This window comes from Colius striatus, chromosome 5 (assembly GCF_028858725.1).
Source record: "Colius striatus isolate bColStr4 chromosome 5, bColStr4.1.hap1, whole genome shotgun sequence".
NCBI classification, from domain to species: Eukaryota; Metazoa; Chordata; class Aves; order Coliiformes; family Coliidae; genus Colius; species Colius striatus.
In genome coordinates, this window is record NC_084763.1 from 37,884,592 (window position 1) to 37,907,844 (window position 23,253).

The following is a 23,253-nucleotide window of genomic DNA, read 5'->3' on the forward strand; positions in this document are numbered from 1 at the left end:
AAACTCAATGGCTCTTTTAGCACACTTGGTTATCAAACTGCCTTCCAGAGTTGAAGAGCAGCTAGGGTTCAAGCTGCACATGACCCTCAGCCATGGTGAAAACTTCTAAAAGCACTGTTTCTTTCACTGCTCCCATCCTGGGACCTTCAGCTACAACATCCTCTCTCTGGATATGGATGAGTTCCTGTGTGACCTACTCTAGGTGGTCCTGCTCTGGCAGGGGCGTTGAACTGGATGATCTCTCAAGGTCCCTTACAGCCCTTAAGATTCCATGATATCTGCATCATGGATCCCAACATTCAACTCCTATTTCCATCCTTTGCACTGCTCTGTCCTCTAGCTCCTAGCTATTGCTCCCATTACAACTTTGATTTAAGGGGCAGTGGTGGGGTTTCTCGTGTATCATTCCTTACCACACATCAGCTTTCCTTCCGTAGCCCTCTCCACTAATAACCTCTGGGCTCATCCAGTATGGTGTTCCTGTGACAGATTTAATCCCAGTCCCAGACATACAGATGGTCTGGATGCGTTTGCTGGCCCCAAAATCTCCAAGTTTCACATTTCCAGCAGAATCTCTCAAAATATTGGCACCTGGGGTGAAAAGCAAAAACAAAACCCCAAGAGATGAAGCAGCAACCTGAACTGAAGCAGCTACAGCGTGGAAAGCAGAAAGAACACAGGCAAAGAGCTGGCCATGAGGGAGTCCAGAGGGTCTTGGGGGGCTAGACTCAGCATTACAGAAAAGCCCTCTCCCTCAAGGCAGTTGCTCTCCAAGAGAGGTGACTGTCTTCAGCATCTCCTCACTCAGCAGGTTTCCCAAAAGGTGTCAGGGAATAGACGACAGATTGTCCTCCCCACTGCCAGAGAGCAGAACAGAGCCCAGAATATCTCTGAATGCCAGGGCCTCTCAGTCCTTGGTCTATTAACATCAAGTTTTGAGATGTGTAAGAGCAGTTAACAATAATCCCTCTGGAGAGTACTTAATCTGGGTTACCCAAGCAGGAGGATAATGCAAGATTTTGGTTTCAGCTGCTTGTTCAGGATTCTCACAATTGAAGTTGATAAAGGCCAAGGGCATTTTGCACAAGAAATCACACTGCAGCAGCAGCAGGCTGGTTCAAGCAATCCAAGCAAGCAAGAAGTGTCTGTATTCTCTGCTCACCTTTAATGTCCCTGTGGACAATCATATTGCTGTGCAAGTAGAAGACTCCCTGCAGGATCTGCCTGGTGTACTTGCGTGTGACATTCTCAGTCAGAGCACCGTAAGCCTTTAGCTGGTCCTTTATTGAGCCCTGTTGCAAAGAAACAAAACACAGCAACTGTAAAGGACCAGCAGAACCATCACAGAACCACAGAATAGTGGGGCTTGAAAGGGACCTCTTAGAGATCATCCAGCCCAGCTCCCTGCTAAAGCAGGTTCCCCTCAATCAGGGGGCCCAGGAACGTGTCCGGGCACATTTGGAAACCTCCAGAGGAGAATCCACACCCTCCCTGGGCAGCCTGTGCCAGGGCTCCCTCACTCTTACAATAAAGAAGTTTTTCCTCATGCTCAAATCAACGAGGTCCCCCCTCAGCCAGGCTGAACAGCCCCAGATCCCACAGCCTTTCCTCATAGGGAAGATGCTTCAGTCCCCTGATCATCTTGATAGCCCTGTGCTGGACTCTCCAGCAGTTCCCTGTCCCTCTTGAGCTGGGAAGCCCAGAACTGGACACAGCACTCCAGATGAGGCCTCACCAGGGCAGAGTCATAGGGGAAGAAAATCTCTCTTGACCTGCTTGAGTCACGTCACAGGGACTTTTTAAACTCTTCTGACCATTCTTAATGGGCATCTCAACACCCTCTGCTGTAGAAAGAGCAAGATTAAAAACAACAGTAAAGTGCTGAATGGAGCAGACACCCATGGGGTGTTCAGCCTGGGATGGGCATTCAGGGCCACCTTCTGCCACCAGTACAGATCTTTCTCCCCCTCTAGTGGCTGGATGTCACCGACAGCTCAGGGAGAAGGGCCACACTGAGGAACAGTTATACCTCGAGCTGAAAGGATAGACTAGTTCTTCAGGGCTAAGCTGATCCAGTGAATCTTTGATGAAGCCTGTGCTCACAACTTCTCACAGCAAGAAGCCCCCACTGCCCCAGGGCAGATGGACTCCTGAAGGGCATAATCAGCCCCAGACAGGGCTGCTTCAACAAGAACACCCAGGGCTGACAATTTGCAAGACCTGAATGACTGCCCCAGGCCTGCAGGCTCCTACTGGTCTGACTTTATTGATCAAAGAGGAAAGGAAGCAGAGATGCAGACAGCTATCGTCTGCCAGAGGCTGACCCCCTGGGTTTTAGCTCTATTTTCTGTCCACTGGGAAATGGACATCCCTCACATTGCCAGACGTGGGCTTTAGCAGGTATGAACCAGTGGCAGTTCTGGGGTTCAGTATCAGAGGTTGCTTTACCTCCAGTATTCAGATTTGCTGGAAAGCAGGAGAGGAAACTCATCCTTTTTCTGCCTCTCCTACAGCTCTGGGATTGATACAAGATTGCCACAGTCCTTCTGTTTTGGGAACAGCGGGCTACTCTGTTCCAAATCAGTCACTCAAACTCCATCAGCTTTTCCACACCCACCCACCTCTGCTATTGCTCTGCCCAGCTACTCTTCAGGCCTCCTGAAGCTGGTGGTGATCCTGTGGATGGCCTCTCCTTTCCCTCTCTCAGTGCTGTGGAAGCAACTCCAGATGCTCTGAAATTACCCCCTGGTACAGCTTGCATACAGGAGATGTTCCCTCACTCACAAGCAAACAGGCTTTCTTATCCTGCCCTCCCTCACACTGATGGGGGACATCAAACAAGCAGGGGAAACAGGGTCTTCAAGGCCTGTGGTCAAACAGACCATTCTGTTTTCCAAGCATAAATTCAATAATAAAAGTTTATGGGCAGGGCACGACAGAAAACAGAGTCAGTTAGTTAACAGGGCAAGCCTAAGAATTCCAGACTCATGCTGCACCCCAGCTTGGCACCGTGATGAAGATTCTGCCAAGATGGCTGTGTTAAATCAGAAGCCTGGCCACAGCCAGCACGGCAGAGCTGCTGTCCTGCAAGGTTTAGGAATGCATTCCCTCCCTCTAGCCTTGGAAACCAAAGCCCTGAGCTGCTTTTGTGAAGTGAGCCATTGTTGCAGCATGAAAGCCAATCTGGTCAGAGCTCTAGTTTATCATTAAAAAAACTCAAACGTTCCACTTCCAGCCCTGCTGGACACTGCTCCAGCATCAAATGTTGGCTTCCTGGCTGCTAACAAACGTCGGCACGCTGCAGGGTAAGCAGCAAGGGGGACTGCTGGAACTCCTGGGCTTATTCCTCTGGGTCCATGCCTTCTGGCAAGGACTGAAAGAGAGGTGCCTGCCCCCAGAGAAGAGGAAGATGGGGCCTGGAAGGGGCTCAAAGGCATGGAAGCCCACCTAATTACTCACATGCAAGTTGTGTTAGGAGAAGTTCTAGCACATTTACTAATGACCACAATTATTTGTAACCAGATGACTTAATAGTCCCTTCTGACCTTTCAAATCTCTGTATAAACAAGGGTTTATTCTCCCACACTCTGGGGAATGGCTCCAGCTGGACAGGCAGGAACTCAGAGGACAGATCCTCCAACAATGTCAATAATGTACTGGTTGATACTAACCCATGACTTTGTCTACATGGCTGATGTAATTCACATGCTCACAAACAGAGAAAGAGACTTTCAACTCATCTGTATACACTCTCCAGCCCCTGCTTAGACTCTGCCAAAGCTTTCTGATCTTCTTTTTCCCTAGGGCTATTTCATCTTGTATCTGCAACGTCACAAAATTAAGCCACTCCTGCAGGAGAAGATAATGCTACTAACACAAAAAGTTGTGAGTCTTTCCCTGCTCAGGACTCCAGTAACACTGGTTTTAGTACACATGTGCTGAAAGCCATAGATAACTGGTGACAGCTGTGGGTGGACAGCTGTACTATTAGCTTTTCCTGCAGGGATTTGCAATAAATACTTAAGGATGGGCTCAGACTACAGTGTTTGGAGTCAGATCTGGATCATGTCCCACATTAACCGAGCTCAGATTCCAGACTGTGAACACACCCTGCTGCAGGATTCAAACCTAAAACCTGACATCAAAGCCTTTGATTTAATGCTGGTGCAGGCTGAGGGGCTTCACCATGACATCTGACTCACACCTATGCTTTCCCAAGCCTTAGGGTTGCATTTGCTGTTTTGGTATGGCTCAGCAGATACAGAGGATCTCAGCTGAACAGTTTTAACTCCAGATCCAAATTCCACCAAACTCCAGGGCAGTCTAAATCTGTTCTCTATCACTCAAGACAACCTTTAGCAGGAAGCACACTTACTCCTGGCATGTATTCAACAAAGATAGACAGTTTCTTCTCCTCAGGATCTCGCAAGCACCCATAGTACTGCACTATCCTGTCGTGACGGAGAGTCTTCAACAGCTGAATCTCACATTCTAAGGCATTCACCTCCTGCAACAAAACAGATATGCCTTAGGATGGAAAGGAATAGTTATTTTGGGAATATTATCCAAGTGTTGCTCGATGGTGAGCACTCTCTTCATAGCACCTGTGAAGCTGCCTGAGAGGACAGCAGAATCTTAAGGGTTGGAAGGGACTTCAAAAGATCACCCAGTCCAACCCCCATGCCCGAGCAGGACCACCTACAGTAGGTCACACAGGAACTCATCCAGGTGGGTTTTCAGTCACAAAAGGCTCAGAAATTAGGAGTGCTGCCCTAAGAAGAAGGTAGGGAGAAACAGGTGGGATACACAAGGGCTTGGCTTTGAGACAGGTTTACTTCTGTGTGCTCAAGGGGGTTTTCTGGAAAGGTGTGAATCAAGGCACCAGCAAAGCTAATGTAACACCCAGAGCAGGAAAAAGGTGAAGGGAGCAAGAAGGCTGAAACCAAGGAAGAGCAGACAGACCTGAAGAAATGATACCCGAGACAAAGAGGGCCGACATGACCAAGGAACTAGGAGATGGTGTAATCACCAGAGCATCCTGACTGGTGCCACAAGCCATTCAGGACCACCCCAAAGAGAACAAACAACACATAGTATCTCCACACAGTCTTCCACAAGGGACATGGATCCCTCTGCCACCTCTCAGCTTCCAGCCCACCATTCCCCAATGTGCTGCAAAGCACAGTCCTGTCCTTATACTCACTTTACTTGTCTCTTGGCTGTCAGGGTCGAAAGGCACCTGTTTCACTGACAGCTCCCGGCCAGTGTCAGCGTCATAGCAGAGATAAACCTCCCCAAAAGCTCCTCTTCCCAGCAGCTTCCCCAGCCTCCAGTTCACAGGTGCCTGCAGGGCTATACGGGAGGAGGGTTGAGAAAAGATCACAGCAGGGAGACTTCAGCGTCAGAGTCCATCACAAGATGCTCACCAGGGCAGGCAGTGAGCCACCCTCTCCCAGAGGCACCATGATAAACCAGTTTTAATTGCACTAGTGATACTGGTTTGTAGGGTAGGACATCTCCCAGTTAGCATTAGTATAAAGCAGAAACAAGTCACAGAAAAGTCCCATTCCTTAAGAGGCCTTCCTCCAAAAACTGCTTTCCTACCTAATGCTGGACTTTCTCTCCTCTGCTACACGAGTGGTTAGTATGATACAACACAGCTGACCAACAACACAGGCAGGGACCAGTAAAGAGTTTTATCTCACTAGTCATTCCTAGGCTATTATCTGAACCAGCCCAGAATCCACCAATTTCTATAGTATGGGCAGCCTTGCAATACCAGAGCAGCCTGCAACACCATCTTGGGGTGCTGGGGTGACAGTAATGTCAGTCAAGGGAATGGAGCCTCTGGATGCATTTGCTCCCCCATCCCAAGTCTCCTGGAAGCTTCTGCTGGATGAGCACACTGACAATGCAACACACAAGCAACTCAGCAAGTGATGAGCACCAGCTGATCCCATACACGCTCTCAGCTCAAGGGCAAGGTAAGATCATAGAATCAGAGAATCATTTTGGTTGGAGAAGGCTTTTTAAGACCAAGTCCAACCCCTCCCCTCACACTAACCCATGGCCTTCAGCACCTCAGCTACACGGCTTTGCAGTATCTCCAGGGATGAGGACTCCCCCATCTCTCTGGGCAGCCTAGCATAGGGGCTGACAACCCTCTCAGATAAAAAGTTCTTCCTTATCTCCAATCTAAACCTCCCCTCGCATAACTTGAGGCCATTTTCTCTTGTCCTATCACTCATTACTGGAGAGAAGAGATCAACCTCCACTTCACTACAACACTCTTTCAGGTAGAAAGTGATATGTCTCACCTCAGCCTCCTTTTTTCCACACCAAACACCCCCAGCCCTCTCAGCCACTCCTCAACAGACTCATGCTCCAGACTATTCCCCAGCTTCATTGCCCATCTCTGGATATGCTCCAGCATCTCAAACATTCCACCTCAAAGATCCAGTGGGTTGCAGGGACTCTTCAGTGTTGAGTCCTAAGCTAGCACAGCATGCCTTGTGCTGGGGTGGGATAAAAGTGCATTCACACGTGGTTGGCTTAGCTGAAGGCCAGTAACTCAGCAGGTCACAGGAACTCAATTTTGCATGGAGACCAGTACATACTGAGATTTCAGACATCAGTGGCTTGGGCTCACTTACAATCCCTGGCTTTTGTAGGGGAGGTGCTGAAGACTTGCAGGCCTTTTTCACAGTTGTTCCACCATTTGGGCCTGTACTCGTCGTATTGCAAGGTGCTGAGCTTGTCTCCAGTAAAGCTCTTGGTTCGGCTCGAAGGGACAAGCTGGAACAGGTTCTCCTGGGGAAAGTAACTCCTGGGGAAAGTCCTTCGTCCTGGAGGAGAAAAGGGAGTCACAGGAAGGACATAAACACCAGCTTGGATCTACCTGTCACCACCTTCTTACATCACTGCCCACAGCCAGTGATGCACCTCTTGAAATGAAACAAGTTTCATGAAACTGAAGCAAAGCTCTGGCAACTTTTTCAATTTCAATTTAAGAGTTGTTAAAAACAGGCATTACATCTAATGCAGGTGTTTCCAGGGGGGTTTGCAACAGCTTAATTACATCAGGAGGTTTTTGCTGGCTGTTACTCAAACTCTGAGCAGGGAGAGATTCACACTGCAGATTATCCCTGCCACTCTCTAAATCCACAGTACAAATGACCACACAAGCAGCACCAGATCTTGTGGCAACTGCTTTCAGAAGGGTGGTGTCAGTGAGACAAAGCTCATTCTGGAAGGCTCAATACACTCTCTGCATGTCCACAGTATTTTTTCGCCAAGGGAACTTGATTCTTATCCAGTTTTGCCTCTCACTACTTGCAGTCTCATACAGTGAAAGAAGCAGTGGCAAGAAGGTGATAGAGTAGTCCCTAAAGCTCAGAGCTCACCATCTTAAAACAGAGATGTGAGCAGGTACTGCTATGCTGAAACTGTTAAGGGACTTCCTGAAGAAACCTGCTGTAAACATCACAAACCAGCATCAAAAGCAAGAAAGTTATGGGAATGGAAAGGCTGGCATTGCCAGGGGATGAGAAACACCAGTGGTCCCTGGGGCTCAGTTAAAACAGGAGGTGTAAGGAGAGGAGGAGCTGAGCACTGACTTTCCTACAAGCTGGAGATGCTCAGCACTTCAAGATCAGACCCACAAGGCCTCAGAGAGGGTGCTCTTCAGTATACACAAGCAACTCCCAAATTACTTGGTGGTTCTCCCTTTATTAGAAACCTCTCCTTGCCAAGTCTCTCCAGGCCCAGGCACTGTCATAAGCCACTGAGATCCTGGACCCATACACCTTCCTTCCCGACTCTCCATCCTTTTCTTACCATCACTGTAGTCCTTGCGGCTTTGGGAGAGGTGGTACTGCCTCGGGAAGGTCCCACCTTTGCCAAACCTTTCGCAGAAAGGGATGTCAAAATCTGACAGGAGGGAAGAAGGCACATGTTTGAGATCAGTTCAGCATCAAATGCCCAGAGTGCTCTTAGGGGAAAACATTCTGGTCTTCACGCTGAATTTACAGGGAAGGCAGTGCCAAGCTGTTCATTCACACAACCACACCTTCCTCAAGGCTCACTCCAAAATCTACCCACAGTCACACAATCCTCGGTGGAACGTAAAGGATTAGACACACAAGTCTTGGTCCCCCCTGCTATATCAAAGAGCTTTAAACTGATGGCTTTATGGACCCTGGCCCAAACTGTTCAAATGCAAGGCAGGAGATTAACACAGACCAGGCCTTCTTTCCAAGACAGAACACTAAACGTCTTATTTGCACGCGGAAAATGCAAAAATTAGCATGGAAACTGCTAGGTGGGGTCAGGCCCAGATCCATCTACTCCAAAACTTCTGCTCTGACATCAGCTACTTCCAGCGAAAGGCAAAAATCCAGCACTTGGCTAACACTGGACCATCTCTCCCCTCTTCTTTCTCAGATGTGACTTCCGACCTTTGAAAGCCAGAGATCAATTTACATACCCAGAGCTCTACATTCTTACATTTACTTTGATTAAATGCTAGAAAGATAGACACAGAACATACAGAAGGGATTAAAGACCATCAGAGTTTTGATTAGGCATAAGATGATGAGACAGACAAATAAGTAAGATCAGGACTTCTCCTTCTTCAGTTAAAAAAAAAAATGCACCAGGGGAAATTATTGCTGGTAGCACTGAATGACTTGAGATTTCTCCCCATCTTTCACCTGCTGTTTTCCCTCTGTCCAGCTCTAATGACACAGTTTGTTTATTTGTCTTAGCCTGGTGCTAGCAGACGCTCCTTGGAGGCCACTCCTGGCCTCTGCTGCACTTCTGCATGATTTCCCCATGACAGCAGCACATAATGGTTGAAATATGGTCAGCAAGAAAAGCAACAGGGACAGGTCAAGAGGCTCCTGGCGAGCCACGTGTGAGGGACAATGGCAAGTGGTGGCTCAAAGCAAAAATGCCTCCCTGATCACTGGGGAGGTATTAAAACCTTCAGCAACATAGACTAACTGCAGCTTCATCCCTACAGTTCAATTTAGAAATCCTGCCTCAGGCCAGAAATGAGTCTGCATAACACAGGCTGACTGCCATTTGCTCATTTTTAATAGTGAAAGTCATTACAATATTACAGAGTTTCCATGATTTAACCAGCCGGGTGTTTGTAAGTGATTAAGCAGGAACCTATGATCCCTGCAAGTTACCCACACAGTTTCTCTAACAGCATTTGCAGCACTATAGATTAACACAAGCAGGAAAGGTAGAACTCCCTGGAGAGTCTGGGACTCGGGTAGGAAGTTGAGATCCTGGAAGGGCAACTCATGAGTGCAAGCAGAGACAAAAGCTGATCCCACCAGGCTGTTTCCAGCTTGTCAGCACCTCACAGTAGTCTCCAAATACAAAAGCAAGGCCCCTTCAGCACCTTCTTCCAACACTGAGACCACCTCTGGTCTTTCATCATCTTTACTTGCTTGTATCCACTTACTTCAGGGCCCTTAATACCCCGTTTGGGCTGCTGACACCATAAATTGATGCCTGAACCAGGCCCAAAGGCTCTTTGGTGCTACCATTATTGCTGCAGAGCCAAGAAGGGTTAACAATTATAAGAGCATCCCTGTCTGTGTTTGATGCTCTGGGTCTTTTGTTTTAGAGAACATTCACATTTGATTACTGCACAGTCATTTTGCAGTGTAACCTGAGCAAGGGAGCTGGTTTGCTTGCTTGTCTTTAATTACTTTTCATGCAGTGCTAGCCCTCATGCAGTGCTGGTCTTTATCCAGTTTATTACATGCATTTTTTACTTTAAAGCAAATAGAACAGTGCTTACCCATGCAATCAAGACTGTCTTTGGGATGGCTTTTCCTTCCAGGAACCGGGGTTTGGGTAAAGGGAGGGCTGCAAAGTGATTAAAAAACAAAATACATACTTCATTATAGCAGAAAAGCTGTGGAATTAATTAGGAAGTGGTAACATGCAGAAAGGACAGGCTATACCAGGAGGTGCCCTGACCACTGATCAGCCTAGACTACCCAGCTGAGCTCCCATCCTCAACCTGCACAAGAGTCTCATTTTTTTGCTGGATGACACCTTGTTGCTTTCCCTTGTGGCAAATAAACAGGATGCTGCAGGAAACAGTCACCAGGCAGAAAGGAAGCAGCCAAAGACCACAATACTTATGTATCTCCTCCCTCAATGTAAGTGTTCAACTGTGTAGCTCTGCTTTCTATGAACAGCACTCAGCTGCTGCAGATGCACACCCTCAAGTCCTTCAGTCACAGCTGATTCATGCACCTCTCCCCTTCTCTGCAAAGTCATCCCCCATCTCCCTCACACAGGAGGGTCCAAAAGGCACACATACTCTCCCGGGAGAGCAGGAGAGAAGAGGGAGGGATTGCTCTTTCAAGACACAAAGTCTTTAAACTACATGGAGAGTACTGCAAGGGGACTTCAGCAATCCTAGTGAGCCTCTGAGGGGGCTAACAGGGTGATTGCACAGGTTGCTTTTCCACTCTCCCTTTTAACAAAACAGGCATAGCAGCAGAAATCCACTCTGTAAAGTACTCATGTCAAAGCTGATCACAGCAAGTTTGCTATGGCAAAGAGGATTCTGTTGTGTTACACCTTAGCCTCAATCTGGTCACCATGGCTGGTGACTAGTTCTGCCCTCTTGAGGCTAATGCCACCTCCAGCAATTGCCTGCAAGGGCTCAGCTACATCTTTGCAGGAATAGTCACTCTTACTCCTCGTTCTGCCTTTGAAGAGTACAGCCCTTCTCATGTCTCTTCCAGCTCCTAGATTCCATGACTGAACGCAGCTGCCTGCTGCTTTGTGTGTGAAATCAAGCCATACTCCTCTTGCCAACACACCTACCACTCTTCTCTCACTTCACGCTGGAGTGTTACAACCAGGCTGTGCTCCTTCTGTCTATGTAAAAGCAAAGCTGGGGCATAGAGGATGGAAGTACAAGGAATCCAGCTCCAATACAGCCATAACTATGAGCAAATACATCACAGGAAATTATTAAAAGCCACAAAAGGAAATGGACTTTGATACTGAGACAGATCCAAAGTGCACAGAGCTGCAAACCCAAAGCACACTACAGAATCAAATCAGCACTGCATAGACCTGCTGGAACACAGCAGCAAAAGCAACAGGGGGAAAAAAAAAAGAAGAGAAACTCTTTGATGCAGATGGAAACAAAAATATATATTATGCTTCCCAAAAAGGACACTCTGTCTGATACACAGCCCACCACGCTCAGCAGCAAACACACGGATGCTGTGCACGTGTGAGCTCAGACCAAGCAGCCCCAGCGACTATTGAACTGCAGCCGGGGCCGGTACAACGTGTCCCAGTTGCTTCCTGCTGGGAAGCTAAACTTAGTTGTGGCTCCTCTGGTGCCCTCAGCACCTTGACTGACACGTCTGTGGCTGCTGGCAGGGGCTGCCTGATTTACAAGTGGTCAATGGAAAGCAGACAGCATGCCTGGGGGGGAGGAGGAGGAGGCATGGAGAGACTAACAAAATATTGACCTGGTGACTGCAGAAAGCCAAAGGGGTATGAGAGGGAAAGCAGAAAACTAGAGCACATGAAGCCAGGCTGCCCACACATCCCCAGCTTCTTTGTCCAGATTACTGCAACTCAGGATATATATACCATCTGTGCTATTATCTGTTTTTCAGCATTCAGGATAAATTTGTTTCTCAGGTGCAATCTCACCCCAATAGGAAGCTCAGGGGATGCCACTGACCCCACTCCTCTCACAGGCTGCATTTCAGCTTGTGAACCTGGTGACATGCAGGACTCACCTGTCCACAGATCTGTCCAGTGACTGGCAGCTCCCAGATAGTGACCCATCGGGGCTGATGAAAGCTTCGAGCATCTGTCAGTGAAAGAAAAGACAAACAATAAAATCACACACTGTAGCTCTTCAAGCTCCAGCCCTTGCAGATCTCTGCAGGGTCAACAAGGCTCCACTGAAGCTGGCCGATTCACCAGCTGATGCTAGCCCCAGTAGAGATAAGATCTACTCTAATGGAAGTTTTCTTCCCCATGGAAATCCATTTCTGGTGTCCTTTCTGGATGACTGTTCTTTCCAGCTGCTCTTTGCTAGCAGGGAAGTGGAGGCAAAGATAATTAGCACCCTTATGTTCAGAACATGCTGAGAAGTCAATAAGATTCAAAGTACTCCAACTATTTGTGAAAAATAATAACATTTTTTTTAAAAAAGGAATAAAAATCAGGACACAAATGATGTGCTCAAGACTGAAGGGATATTATGTGCCACAGCCAGGATCCCAGCTCCGGACTCCTGACTTCCCCAAGCAGCCCTGGCACATGAGACCAGCCTTTCTCTCCAGTGATAACCAAAGTATCATCAGGGCTATTGGCTGGAGCAATTGCCTTGGCTCTCACTAGCTCAGTGAGTCAAAAGCTGCATTTGTGTCGCTTCCTGGATGAGACATTGTACTGGATGGGGTTATTTATAGCTGTTTAGTAACAACAGAGGTTTTGTATTGAGTGGCAAACCTCAGGGCTATGTGCACTTCTATGCAGAGCAGCCCTTGCTCAGGGCCACACTGTGCTGGATGCTTCCTCCTGGCTGCAGGACACTTGCCAGCCCTGCTCATCCCAGGAAAGCTGAGGAACAAGGTTAAACACCACAGGGAGTCACCCTTGGCTGGCTCCGGGCCCCACATCCTTCCTCCTTCCCCCTTTCCAGGCAGGGAAGGCCCTGTCTTAGGCCTCCTTGGAACAGCTTGCATTGGTTTGGTGGGACAAGCCCAATCGGAAAGTGGGGCTTTTCTCTGCTTCCCAGTTTTTATCCCCAAAGACTCGTCCTTCACACTGCACAAGCCAAAGAGGAGCAAGACTTCTGCTAGATCCCAGTCCCCATCTTTGCCAGCCACATCAGGTCTGTTTTAATCAGCATTAAAGTAATGCCAAAACAGATTTATTTCTCAAAAGCAAAACCTTGGTAAGTCAAGCAGGCTCCATACTCAACCTCTGCTCATCTGCCAAGTGGGTCTCAAGGCAAAGACCACAGTTACATCCCAGGCTTGCACTGGAGCTTACCCCAAAGGGCAGCAAGCACCAGTTTGTAAGTGGTTTTCCATGGGGCACATACGGAAGCTGCAGCACAAGGACATGAGGGCACAGCTCATATGAGAACAAACCCAACAAACCCAAACATTCATCCCCAAATCCCCTTTTTCCTGCACGTAATTTGCGAGAGAGGGCAGCAGGCCACCCACAGCATGTTGCTGTAGAAGCACTGAGGAGAGCATCTGGGAAGCTTTATCAGGAGCAGGCTTAGAGCTCAGCTAGTACTAACAGACCTCTCTTAGCAGCCAGTGGAGCTGTGATGATTTACACCCCAAGGTGGGGGGCATGGGGACCATCTCCCCGCACACATATGCTTTGTCTTGATCCTACCAAATGTGTCTGGAAGGTGTGTGAAAACACTAGAAAGGTAACTTTTGGCTGCAAGGAACAAAATACATCTACACTCTGAGACTGCCAAGACTCACCCAGAGTGACTTCTTAGTTTATTAATGGCTGTATCATCAACCATTGAAAACACAATTTTGTCATGGAAACATTAGCACTGCTTGCACACAAAAGCAGAGCCAGTGGGTGCTATTTGACTGTAGGAAATGCACGTTTCTCCAGGCAAGATCTTTTGGGAGTCATCACAGATGCCTGCTGGAGTGAGCTTAGTGCCTTCCAGATGTCATTCCGTGTCCTTCCTGCATGGTCAGCCATCCTGCAAATTGTGGATCCTGGTTCTGCCCTCCCAAGAGCTTTGTGAGAATGAATTGTGTGCCCAGACAGCCCAGCTGACTTCACAAAACCTACACTAAGCTCTTTGGAGCTATAGCTTGAGTTGGGATGCAAATGGAGAGAGAGATGCAAGTTGCTCCCCTCTGGCCCCTCGACACTGCAGTTTCCCTCATCGTCAGTACCAAAGTGATTTGAGGAAAAGGTGCTGCTTATCACTGTGCTGAGGAACTAGCTGCTCTTTTATTACTGAGGGAATGGAATGCACAAACTCCTTAAGAGAGAGGGGAAAAATATCTGGGGGAGGGACAGATAGGCAAAACCACAGAGAGAGGCTGTGAGCACAGCCAAGAACTGTAACCAGAAGTCAGGCAGAAACAACACATAGGAAGCAGCAAGAGGTGCTGACATCTGTGGTCACTGGGATCCAGAAAGGCTGCAGACACAGCATGCACATGTGTCCCTCAACTATGTTCCTCCTGAGATACCTGAGGATGTTGCCATCATCACTGCAGCTGGCTTTTAGGGATCCTAGAAACTAGGCTTACTGTTTCTTGAGCATATCAAGCCCAGAGACACCCATTCCTGGAAAATCCCGGCCTGAGCCCCATGCATAGGTATTTCATTTTGTGCAAAGGTGGTCAAGAAGGCCAGTGGCATCCTGGCTTGTATTAGCACTAGTGTGACCAGCAGGCCCAGGGCAATGATTGTCCCCCTGTGCTGGCCTCTGGTGAGGCTGCAGCTCGAGTGCTGTGTTCAGTGTTGGGCCTGTCACACCCAGAGGGACACTGAGGGGCTGGAGTGTATCTACAGACAGGCACCAGGGCTGGGGAAGGGGCTGGAGAACAAATCTGATGGGGAGCAGCTGAGGGAGCTGCGAGTATCTAGTCTGGAGGAGGCTGAGAGGAGACATGAGCACTCTCTGCAACTCCCTGACAGGAGGTTGTAGTGAGATGGGAGTTGGTCTCATCTCTCCAGTAATGAATTACAGGACAAGAGAAAATGGGCTCAAGTTGCGCCAGCGGAGGTTTAGTTTGTAGCTGAGGAAGAACTTTTTCCCTGAGAGGGTTGTCACTGTCTCAGGCTGCCTAGAGAGGTCATGGAGTCCCCATCCCTGGAGCCATTGCAAAGCTGTGTAGCTGAGGTGCTGAGGGCCATGGCTTAGTGGTGGGCTTGGCAGTGTGAGGGGAGGGGTTGGACTCAGGGATCTTAAAGGTCTTTTCCAACCAAAATGATTCTGATTCTATGACTTAATGGCATTAAGGGCACTCCCGGCAAAACTCTCGGTATAGCCCTCATGCCCTGACCCCACTTACATTCTGATCCATGGTCTCAGGGATGAACTCCCCCTCACTGTTGATGCTGGTGTAGGATCCTTGGCGAGCAATCTGCTGCTGCTCCTCAGGAACGCTGCCCGGGGGTGGAGAGCTTCGGCCGGTGTGCAGAGAGCCTGGGACATGGGAAAGGCACAGGTCAAGGGCACAGGTCAAGGAGAGGACTGGCTACATCCAAGTCCTTCCAGATACACTGTTTCAATGACCACAGATTTCCTGGTAATGTTGCGGCATTTGAACTAGCGTGGAAGGGAATGTAGGAGCTAGAGACACGATACTGTTTATGGGCATCCTACAAAGCCTTTGCAACAGGAGCAGTTTGTTCCTGTGGAGCCACACATTTAGCAACCTTAGCCTTCAACTCACCCTGGATCTTACGAGTTGGCATTGTATCCAGGTACTCTGTTGATGTCAGATAGAAAAGGTCTCCAGAGTCAATCTCAAACCAAAACACAGATTCCAAACCCACCCCCTCTTTGACCTCTATGCATTTCCTCCCTAGATCACATCACTACCTTGTTCATCCATATGGGAAACAGCTCAGGTGACTTAAATGTTTCGTATATGAAAATCATTTGCACTCAAAAGCCCCTCCTCTCAGGGACTGGAGAATCTTCCTTATGAGGAAACCTGTGAGACCTGGGGCTGTTCAGCCTGGAGAATAGAAGACTGGGAGAGACCTCATCAACACTTATAAGTACCTAAACGGTGGATGTCAAGAAGATGAGGTGACACTTTTATCTGTTATCTCCAGTGACAAGAGGTAATGGACATAAGCTGGAACACAAGAAGTTCCACAATGAGAAACTTGTTTGCTGTTGAGGTGAGGGAGCCCTGGCACAGGCTGCCCAGGGAGGGTGTGAACTCTCGTTCTCTGGAGGTTTCCAAACCCACCTGGACACATTGTGCCCCCTGATCAAGGGGAACCTGCTTTAGCAGGGATTTGGACTGGACGATTTCGCAACTTTCCTTCCAACCCTCACCATTCTATGATTCTCACCTCCTTCTCTATATATATAAAAACTAAATGGAAGGAAAACAGCCCTCAAAATCCAAGAACCATGGAGAATGGGATGACCTGTGAGATCAGCTCATCCCCTTCCTCTGTCAAGAGAAGATTGTCTCCTGTGTCTGTAGCTCCAGAGGCTCCACACCAGCCATAGCCACCTGGAAACACCTGAGGTTTTGCAGTGTACCGTGTGCCCCTCAGCACAGACAGCAGGGCTTTCACAGGCTCCCCATCAGGTTTGTTTAGCATAAGAGGGTTTCTATTTGGCACTTGGGAAAGAACTCCACAGCTTTCTGATATGGAAAACCCATTCCTCTCCCTTACTCCCCTAAATACACCCTAATTGATTCCTTGTGCCTTTTCATAGTTCAGGGAGCACTGTCCTCACTTGGCCCAGATGCACAGCCTTGGCTCTGCGTGTCTTTCTGCAGTCCCTGCCCTCCATCCCTGGGCTGTCATCACTTCATGGCAAGGAATTGCTGACTGAGGTCCATGCTGGAGCCTCAACTGGTCGGCATTGTGCCATGTGAGCCTTCACACAACACAACTCACTTTTAAACCAATTTCTAAGTACACATGCTTAAAGAGTTAGAAAGCATATGGAGATGCATTTCCTTATACTTTGTATCCATTTTTGCAGCACTATTTGCCAACTCTTGGGTTCACCACTACCATTTGGTAACAACATGCCCAGGCTAAGCACAATATTGAAAGGGAAAGGTACCAGGAAGGGGCCTATCCCATCAAAAAAGTCAGCAGTGATTAATCAACACAACGCTTCTGCATTTTCTGCTGCTATTTTGCATCAGACTTACTGTGCCAGATTGATCTCTGGCATAAAACCATCAGCGTGATCAACACTACAAATCCAAGTATCCATCTTTTACTGAAGCTGACATGCAATGGGAGCCTCTGACTTTAATAGTGTCACCCCAGCAGTACAGATCACTAAATCAGGCTTGCTGAATTTATACCAAACACATAGATCTCTCTGTTCCACAATACATCTTCCTCCAGCCTCTGTGTTAGGATTGTAAAATTAAAAGTCATATGGCCCTGAGTTACTTCTTCATCCTATTTTCTCCTTCACAGATTTCCTGCAGGATAAGAACACAGCGAAAGAAGTCCAACTGAAGGAAGGCCAAGATCAAGGGGAGAGAATCTCTTGAGTACTGCAGAGCTCATAACAAACTGGCTTTCCCCCAGCCCTAAAAACAAAACCAGTTGGTAAACATGGCATCCTCTCTTTGAAGATAAGCAAACAAACATTTAACCATTTCTTAGTTCAGGTATCTTGGATAAATCACTGCAGTATCATCCCCTCCTCTGCCTAGCAGATGTCAATCCAGAGGACATTTGGGAGGATTCAGCTCTGTTAAGCTTTTCTGTTACTGCCACAATGAGGTGTGGGTCTGCTTGTGCAGTGCTGGGATCTCTCTCTGCAACAACCCACTCATATTCCAGCAAGTCTTTCTTGGATCTGACAACAAGCTGTACACATCCTGCCTGATTTTGAACACAGGGAGTTAAATGAGCTTTATTACAAGTGTAAAGACTTTGTATGATCTCACATTAAGCCTTTGCCTGTAACAAATACTCTCAGTCATCAGGTCAGTTGTGTTTGACCTTCTAGAGTCACATTTCCTGCCAAAAACTGTAAAAAAGGGATAAGAGACTAGTGATTTCCCAGCAGGCAAGGAAGTTAAACAAAATGCTTAGGCTTCTGCAAGCCTGGAAGCTGCTGAATTGAACCAAATCCCTTTCTGACAGGCTGTTTGGGTAGAAGAGCTGCTCAAAATAACTTATGCAGCTTCACACCTCCAGGAGCACTGGTTGCTCCTGCTTCACATCCATGCATGTCCATCTACCCAGGAGAAACATGGGGAAGTGGTGGAAGCAGAGCTCTGGAGCCCAAGATTGATCTCCCATAACCCCCAGCACTATCCTGCCCTGTTGAAACCTCAAGGCTATCTCAGTGCTGCTGGCAGGGAGGGATGGAAGATAAGGGTAAGGGAGAAAGAGTGACTGTGGTACCCAATGGCAGGCTTAATTGATAGCAGGCGTAACACAAGGCATATTGGCTATCTTAGATAATGCTCCTTTACCCATCCCGAGGCAGAAACAGACAGACAGGCCCAGATGTGCTTGCTGGACACATCACAGGTGCTCTTCACACTCAACCTAATGCTCAAGAACCAGCAGCAGCTCCAAGCAGAGAGAGGAGACTCCCAGAGGATCCACAGGAGTTCACATCAGCTCCAGTCTGCAGACCCAGCGGAGATGGGGCAGGCTCTGAAGCACTTCTTTGTAAGCAGGATGCTGGACAGATCTTAGCAGCTCTATTTAAAATTCCTAAACTTACAGAAATTGGCACTGGCTGAGCATCTGACCTCGCTTACCCTTTGAGGGAAGGTGCTTTGGGAAGAGATTCCTGCTCCATGTTACACTAACGTAAAGCCATATATTTAAGACTAGAGCACAGCACGTCCCGAGCAGGGTGAACCAGGCCAGCACGGAGACTTACAGTCACTGCTGGCACCCACTGGGGTCTTTCATGTTCCCTTCTGTTATTTTTATTTAAGAAATGTCTTTCATGCAGTATGTGCAGAGTTTGTGGTGCTGCACGTACAGCCAGCTCCCTTGTGCCAGGCTTGGCTTCCCTCCGCCTTCCCTGGCTTCTCTCTCCCTGCCCTGGCAGGTCCTTCCTACGAACTTCATCCAGCTCTGACCAGCATCAGGGGTCCTGATGGAGGAGCAAAGCCCCTTTTAAAAGTCAGAGCTGGGGAGAGTTTGCTGGCAGCTTCCTACGCTCACAGCTGAACCCGCAGGGAGCCCAGCCCTGGGATGACGTCACCAGAGCTCCATGATGGACACCACGTCGAGATGTGCTGTTCCCAAGCCCCGGCAGAAACACAGGGCTCAGGATGCAGAGACACAAGAGACAAACCTGCAGGCAATGTCTCACTCTGTGACTGCTGAGGGGAGATATGAGCAGACAAACCAAATCTCCTTCAATTTCTTCTTTTTCAGTGGGACCCTACAATTCTCTCTCCCCTCTGTGGTGATACTCAGAGTGGATTCCTACATCTTGATTTAAAGCCAATTTTAGGGTTCTTCTGTACAAATAATCAGGACAGAGCCCATTTTCTAGCCCTAAAGCAGCTGGCATGATGCACCCAGCTAAATTCTCCTCCTCTTCTCAAAATAGAGGAGGTCTCATCCATTGCAAATCTTGCAACAGGTCCCTAGTCCATGCTCCCTTAATTTGTATACTGCTGTCCAGGAAATGTGCTAATGCTTAAGCAACCTTACCAACAGCCAGCCAGCTTTCATGTCCCAGTCCTGTGAGTTTAATGGCATAGATGTCACCTCCAGGCCTTTGTTTCTCAGTTGTCTGGCCAGCCCGTGCACCAGCAAAGTCTTTGTACCACCTCTCTTCAGAGATCTGCATTCAGATCCTCTCAGCGAGCTCGCAAGGGGTTATGTGCTGCTGCACACGTGTCCAGACACCCATAAAAACCTCTGAATCATCACTGTAGTGGCAATTCTCTGAGATGAAAGTCCTGCTGTCCCCATAGCTGGTCCATATTCTAGAGCACATACCCAGCCAGCACTGGCTCGTGGTCTGGAGAGAGCTGGCAGGCACATGATGGCATGGCTCAGCAGCCTGGATTGCCACCATGGGGAAATGTAAGAGCATTTGGCACATGTTTTCACTGAAATGATGAATCTGGAACGAGGCTCTTGAACAATGTGTGGATAATTTTCTGAAACATATATTTTCTCAAAGTAAATAAAAACAACCCTCAGTTATCTGAAAACTCAGAACCCAAATAGATTTTAACCCAAGTTTCCTGGCACTCAGTTGAGCATTTACAGATGCTGGTCATCAAGAGAACAGAACATGTTCCACTTCCCCTTACCCACTAAAAAGAAGAGTGGGGGAGATTTCCACTGAAAAAAAAAAAAAAGAAAATATTGCTTTGCCTAAGGTTTTTCAGGGACATGGAGTGAGGACGTTTTCTGTCCATCAGAAGCAAAAATAGTCCAGTCTTCCCCAGAACATCTATCCCCTTCCACTGTGCCAACAACACGCACTTTTATTATTTTTTGCTGCCGTTAACACAGCAGAGTCAGCAGAAAAACATAAGACATCTTAGAAACACTGAGAACATGACCCTGAACCACCTTTTCTTATAAAGTCACTTTAAATCTCCCTTTAAATGTGGTTTCAAGAGAAAAGCTGCATTGTGTTAAGCAAGATTCTCTCGTCAGGGAACACTGATGACAGCAGAAGCAAACACTGTAAAATCCCTTGCAACGGCACATGAAGGGCAGTTTTTCCTACAGAAATCCCAGCCTCTTTGGCTGCCTTTTGACTATCCATCAAATTCACTGAAATCTCTGGTTCAAGGAACCACAATACAGGATCATCTCTGTCTGGCTATTGCCTGATGTTCAGCTATATGCTCCATTTGAAACACTGCTCTCCCTTTCAGCTAACTGGAGTTTCTGCACAGCTACTAAGATTACCCAGTTCTGACTAAAGGTCAAAAAAAACAATGTGCTGGATTGTGAACACCTCCTCTACAGAGCTACAGTAGGTTCCTACAGACCCCAGATAACTCCAAAGAGAGCTCTGGTGTGCTGTTAATGATGCAGAAAGTTTATTGCAGTCTCTTTTCAAAACAAGAGCAAGACTGACAGTCTGTATGGGAAAAAAAAAATCAGAGGGATGACTGTAGCATGTGCTGACTACCTTTGCTACCTAACTGTGTAACAGCCCTGAGGATGCTGGTTTAGATGCACCAGCAATGGTGAGACCCTCCATGAAGATCCCCATATCAGCACTCTGCATCCTACATCCGGTGCTGTCTAATCCTCCTCCATTACCTGGATTAAACCAGCGTGTTACAACCATTCTTCCACCCTGCTATTCCCTCAAAATCCATCTGTACCTCAGGCCCTTGCAGAGCTGGTATCTCTTCCTTTGTCTGCCTTGTCTTACCTATAGCATTCCCTTCCAGCGACACCTCAGTCAGTGGCATAGACATGGTCAGAGACTCTCTTGCAGAAGCTCCAAAACAGTAAGGAAATGCCAGAACATGGCATAAAAGTTAGCAGAAAACTCTAACTTTGCAAGAACTAATCTTCTCACTAGCCTGGCTACACGTGGAATCAATTCTGCCCATCAGGCTCAGTTCACACATCAGTGACAGCTGCCAGTGCCACAGTTCTTCACTGGTTTACGTTAACAGCTTAACAAGTACCAAAAAGAGAGCAGCAGAGATGTTTTGCTGAAGCACAGCTTCTGCCAAGGCTCTCTGCCTTACCATGAATCTGTGTGTTCATTTCATTCAGAGTCATCTAATGAATGACTCTACCAGACTCTGAGCAAACTCTCAAGAGCTAGGTGAGATAGAAAAAGACATGCACAATAGAAAAAGACAATTCTATCTTCAACCACCAAGAGAGCTCTTGTACATCTACCACCCTTGGCTTCAGTAAGTGTTGTGCATGGCTGCCCAAGGGGCTATATTGGAGCTACCCCAGAAGAACATCATTGTCTGAGGTGCAGAGAACCACAGGATGTGTTATCAGAGCAGAATGGACTATGAGACATGTAAAGGGCAAATCGTTAGAGAAACATATACTGTTGCTGAATAGAAGAAAGAGTTTGGAAGTCTTTACTGCCATTTAAGTACAGAGGGTCTTTGAGGGATGAGGTATATCTTCACGTGTATTTGTATAGGAGTGTCCCACTTTAATCAAGGCCTCTGATGCTGTCCTTTCTACATCTGTCAAGTAATTGTACAAAAACATCAGAGATCACATGGAGTAACATGAAGAATTATACCCCTGATATACAATCCTATGGGCTGCTTTACCAGTACTGCACCAGCCACCCTGCTCTCTACAAAATCCTACAAGGTTCTACACACAAAAAGGTCCTACAGACAGCTTACCAAGAGTACTTGTCATTTCAAAAAGCTCATAGTATTTTACAAAGTCAGAAAACAGTCGAACTGCAGCCCCCACAGGGCTGCAAGAAGAGACTGGGTATTTGCCAGCCTGGCTCCGGAAGCTGCAGGGCTCTACTCCCAGCACCTTCAAAGGAACTGCTGCAAAACACTGTGCACACCCATTGTCCTGAGAAACCACAAAAGCAGTTACCACAGACTTCATTTCGACATGTACTTGGTCCTTGTAGGCCCAACTCAGGAGCTAAGACACCCAAGCTCATTCAAGTACATTATTCTGCTCACTGAGAAAAGGGCAGAGACACTGAGAGAACAACAATAGATAGTTAAAGGAGTAAATATGCCAAGATCTCAAAAAGCCTTGGCTTTCTGTAGGTCCTCACTCTTCACTCTGATAAATCTCAGTAGCATCAAACTCACTAGAGATTTTGATTGCTGCATATCCCCTCTAAATTACACCTCATATCCCCTGTTGTTGTTAGCTTTCATGGCCAACGTGGCTCTCTGCTGTGCATAACTTCATTCAACCTGTGCAGCTTTACAGATTCTCCTCCTCAGGCTGAGGATAAGCAACAACTGCACTGAGTGACTGGTGGGAGATGCCAGGGTGGCTGTCCAGACTGTATAGCAGCTCCAGGGTTGTGATAGAAAAGAGAAAGGGGATGGTGAGCAGCTTGTAAGAGCAAAATACACCCCAGGGAGCGTTGCCTTTCACTGACCTGTTGAATACTTCCGTGTCCTCTCGGAGTCTTTGTACAGGGATCCCATGATATCACCCATGGATCTGGAGATCCTCATTTCATGCTGTTTGCTGTTATTCGGCTGGAGGAGCTGGTAATCAGACAAAGGGAATGATCAGACTTGGCCAGAGTCCTTGTGGACACACCATGTGAAACCCTGTATTTGGCTCCCCATGACCACATTACCCAAGAACTATAAAGAAAAACAAAAAAAGAGACATGCACGTAGTCCAGAGTGATCCAAAAATGTTTCACAAGGCACGTCTGTTATTAAAATACTCTAGTAAGATTAAGCTCCAGTTGATAACAGCAAATACAGGTACTTGACATGAAAGACTATTCCTGTAATGCTTTATTTCCAGTTAGATACAGAGATGGATCCCTGGTCTGAATCCAATTTGTAACCCCAAAATCAGAGC

The 23,253-nt window shown here is 47.6% G+C and overlaps 1 protein-coding gene across 3 annotated transcripts in view; it reads right to left on the bottom strand.

Moving 5' to 3' along the window:
• The window catches only part of LOC104550852 (mitogen-activated protein kinase kinase kinase 3), an 82,638-nt gene that overhangs the window by 2,832 nt on the left and 56,553 nt on the right, over positions 1 to 23,253 (bottom strand). For all 3 annotated transcript variants that reach the window (XM_061997235.1, XM_061997233.1, XM_061997234.1), the window contains 10 exons: positions 22,814 to 22,925; positions 15,087 to 15,220; positions 11,799 to 11,872; positions 9,818 to 9,885; positions 7,837 to 7,929; positions 6,654 to 6,845; positions 5,204 to 5,352; positions 4,376 to 4,507; positions 1,163 to 1,292; positions 414 to 591 (listed from right to left, as the gene is read on the bottom strand). In XM_061997235.1, the coding sequence (XP_061853219.1) occupies positions 414 to 591; positions 1,163 to 1,292; positions 4,376 to 4,507; positions 5,204 to 5,352; positions 6,654 to 6,845; positions 7,837 to 7,929; positions 9,818 to 9,885; positions 11,799 to 11,872; positions 15,087 to 15,220; positions 22,814 to 22,925 (1,262 nt within the window). The remainder of the gene's footprint in view (positions 1 to 413; positions 592 to 1,162; positions 1,293 to 4,375; positions 4,508 to 5,203; positions 5,353 to 6,653; positions 6,846 to 7,836; positions 7,930 to 9,817; positions 9,886 to 11,798; positions 11,873 to 15,086; positions 15,221 to 22,813; positions 22,926 to 23,253) is intronic.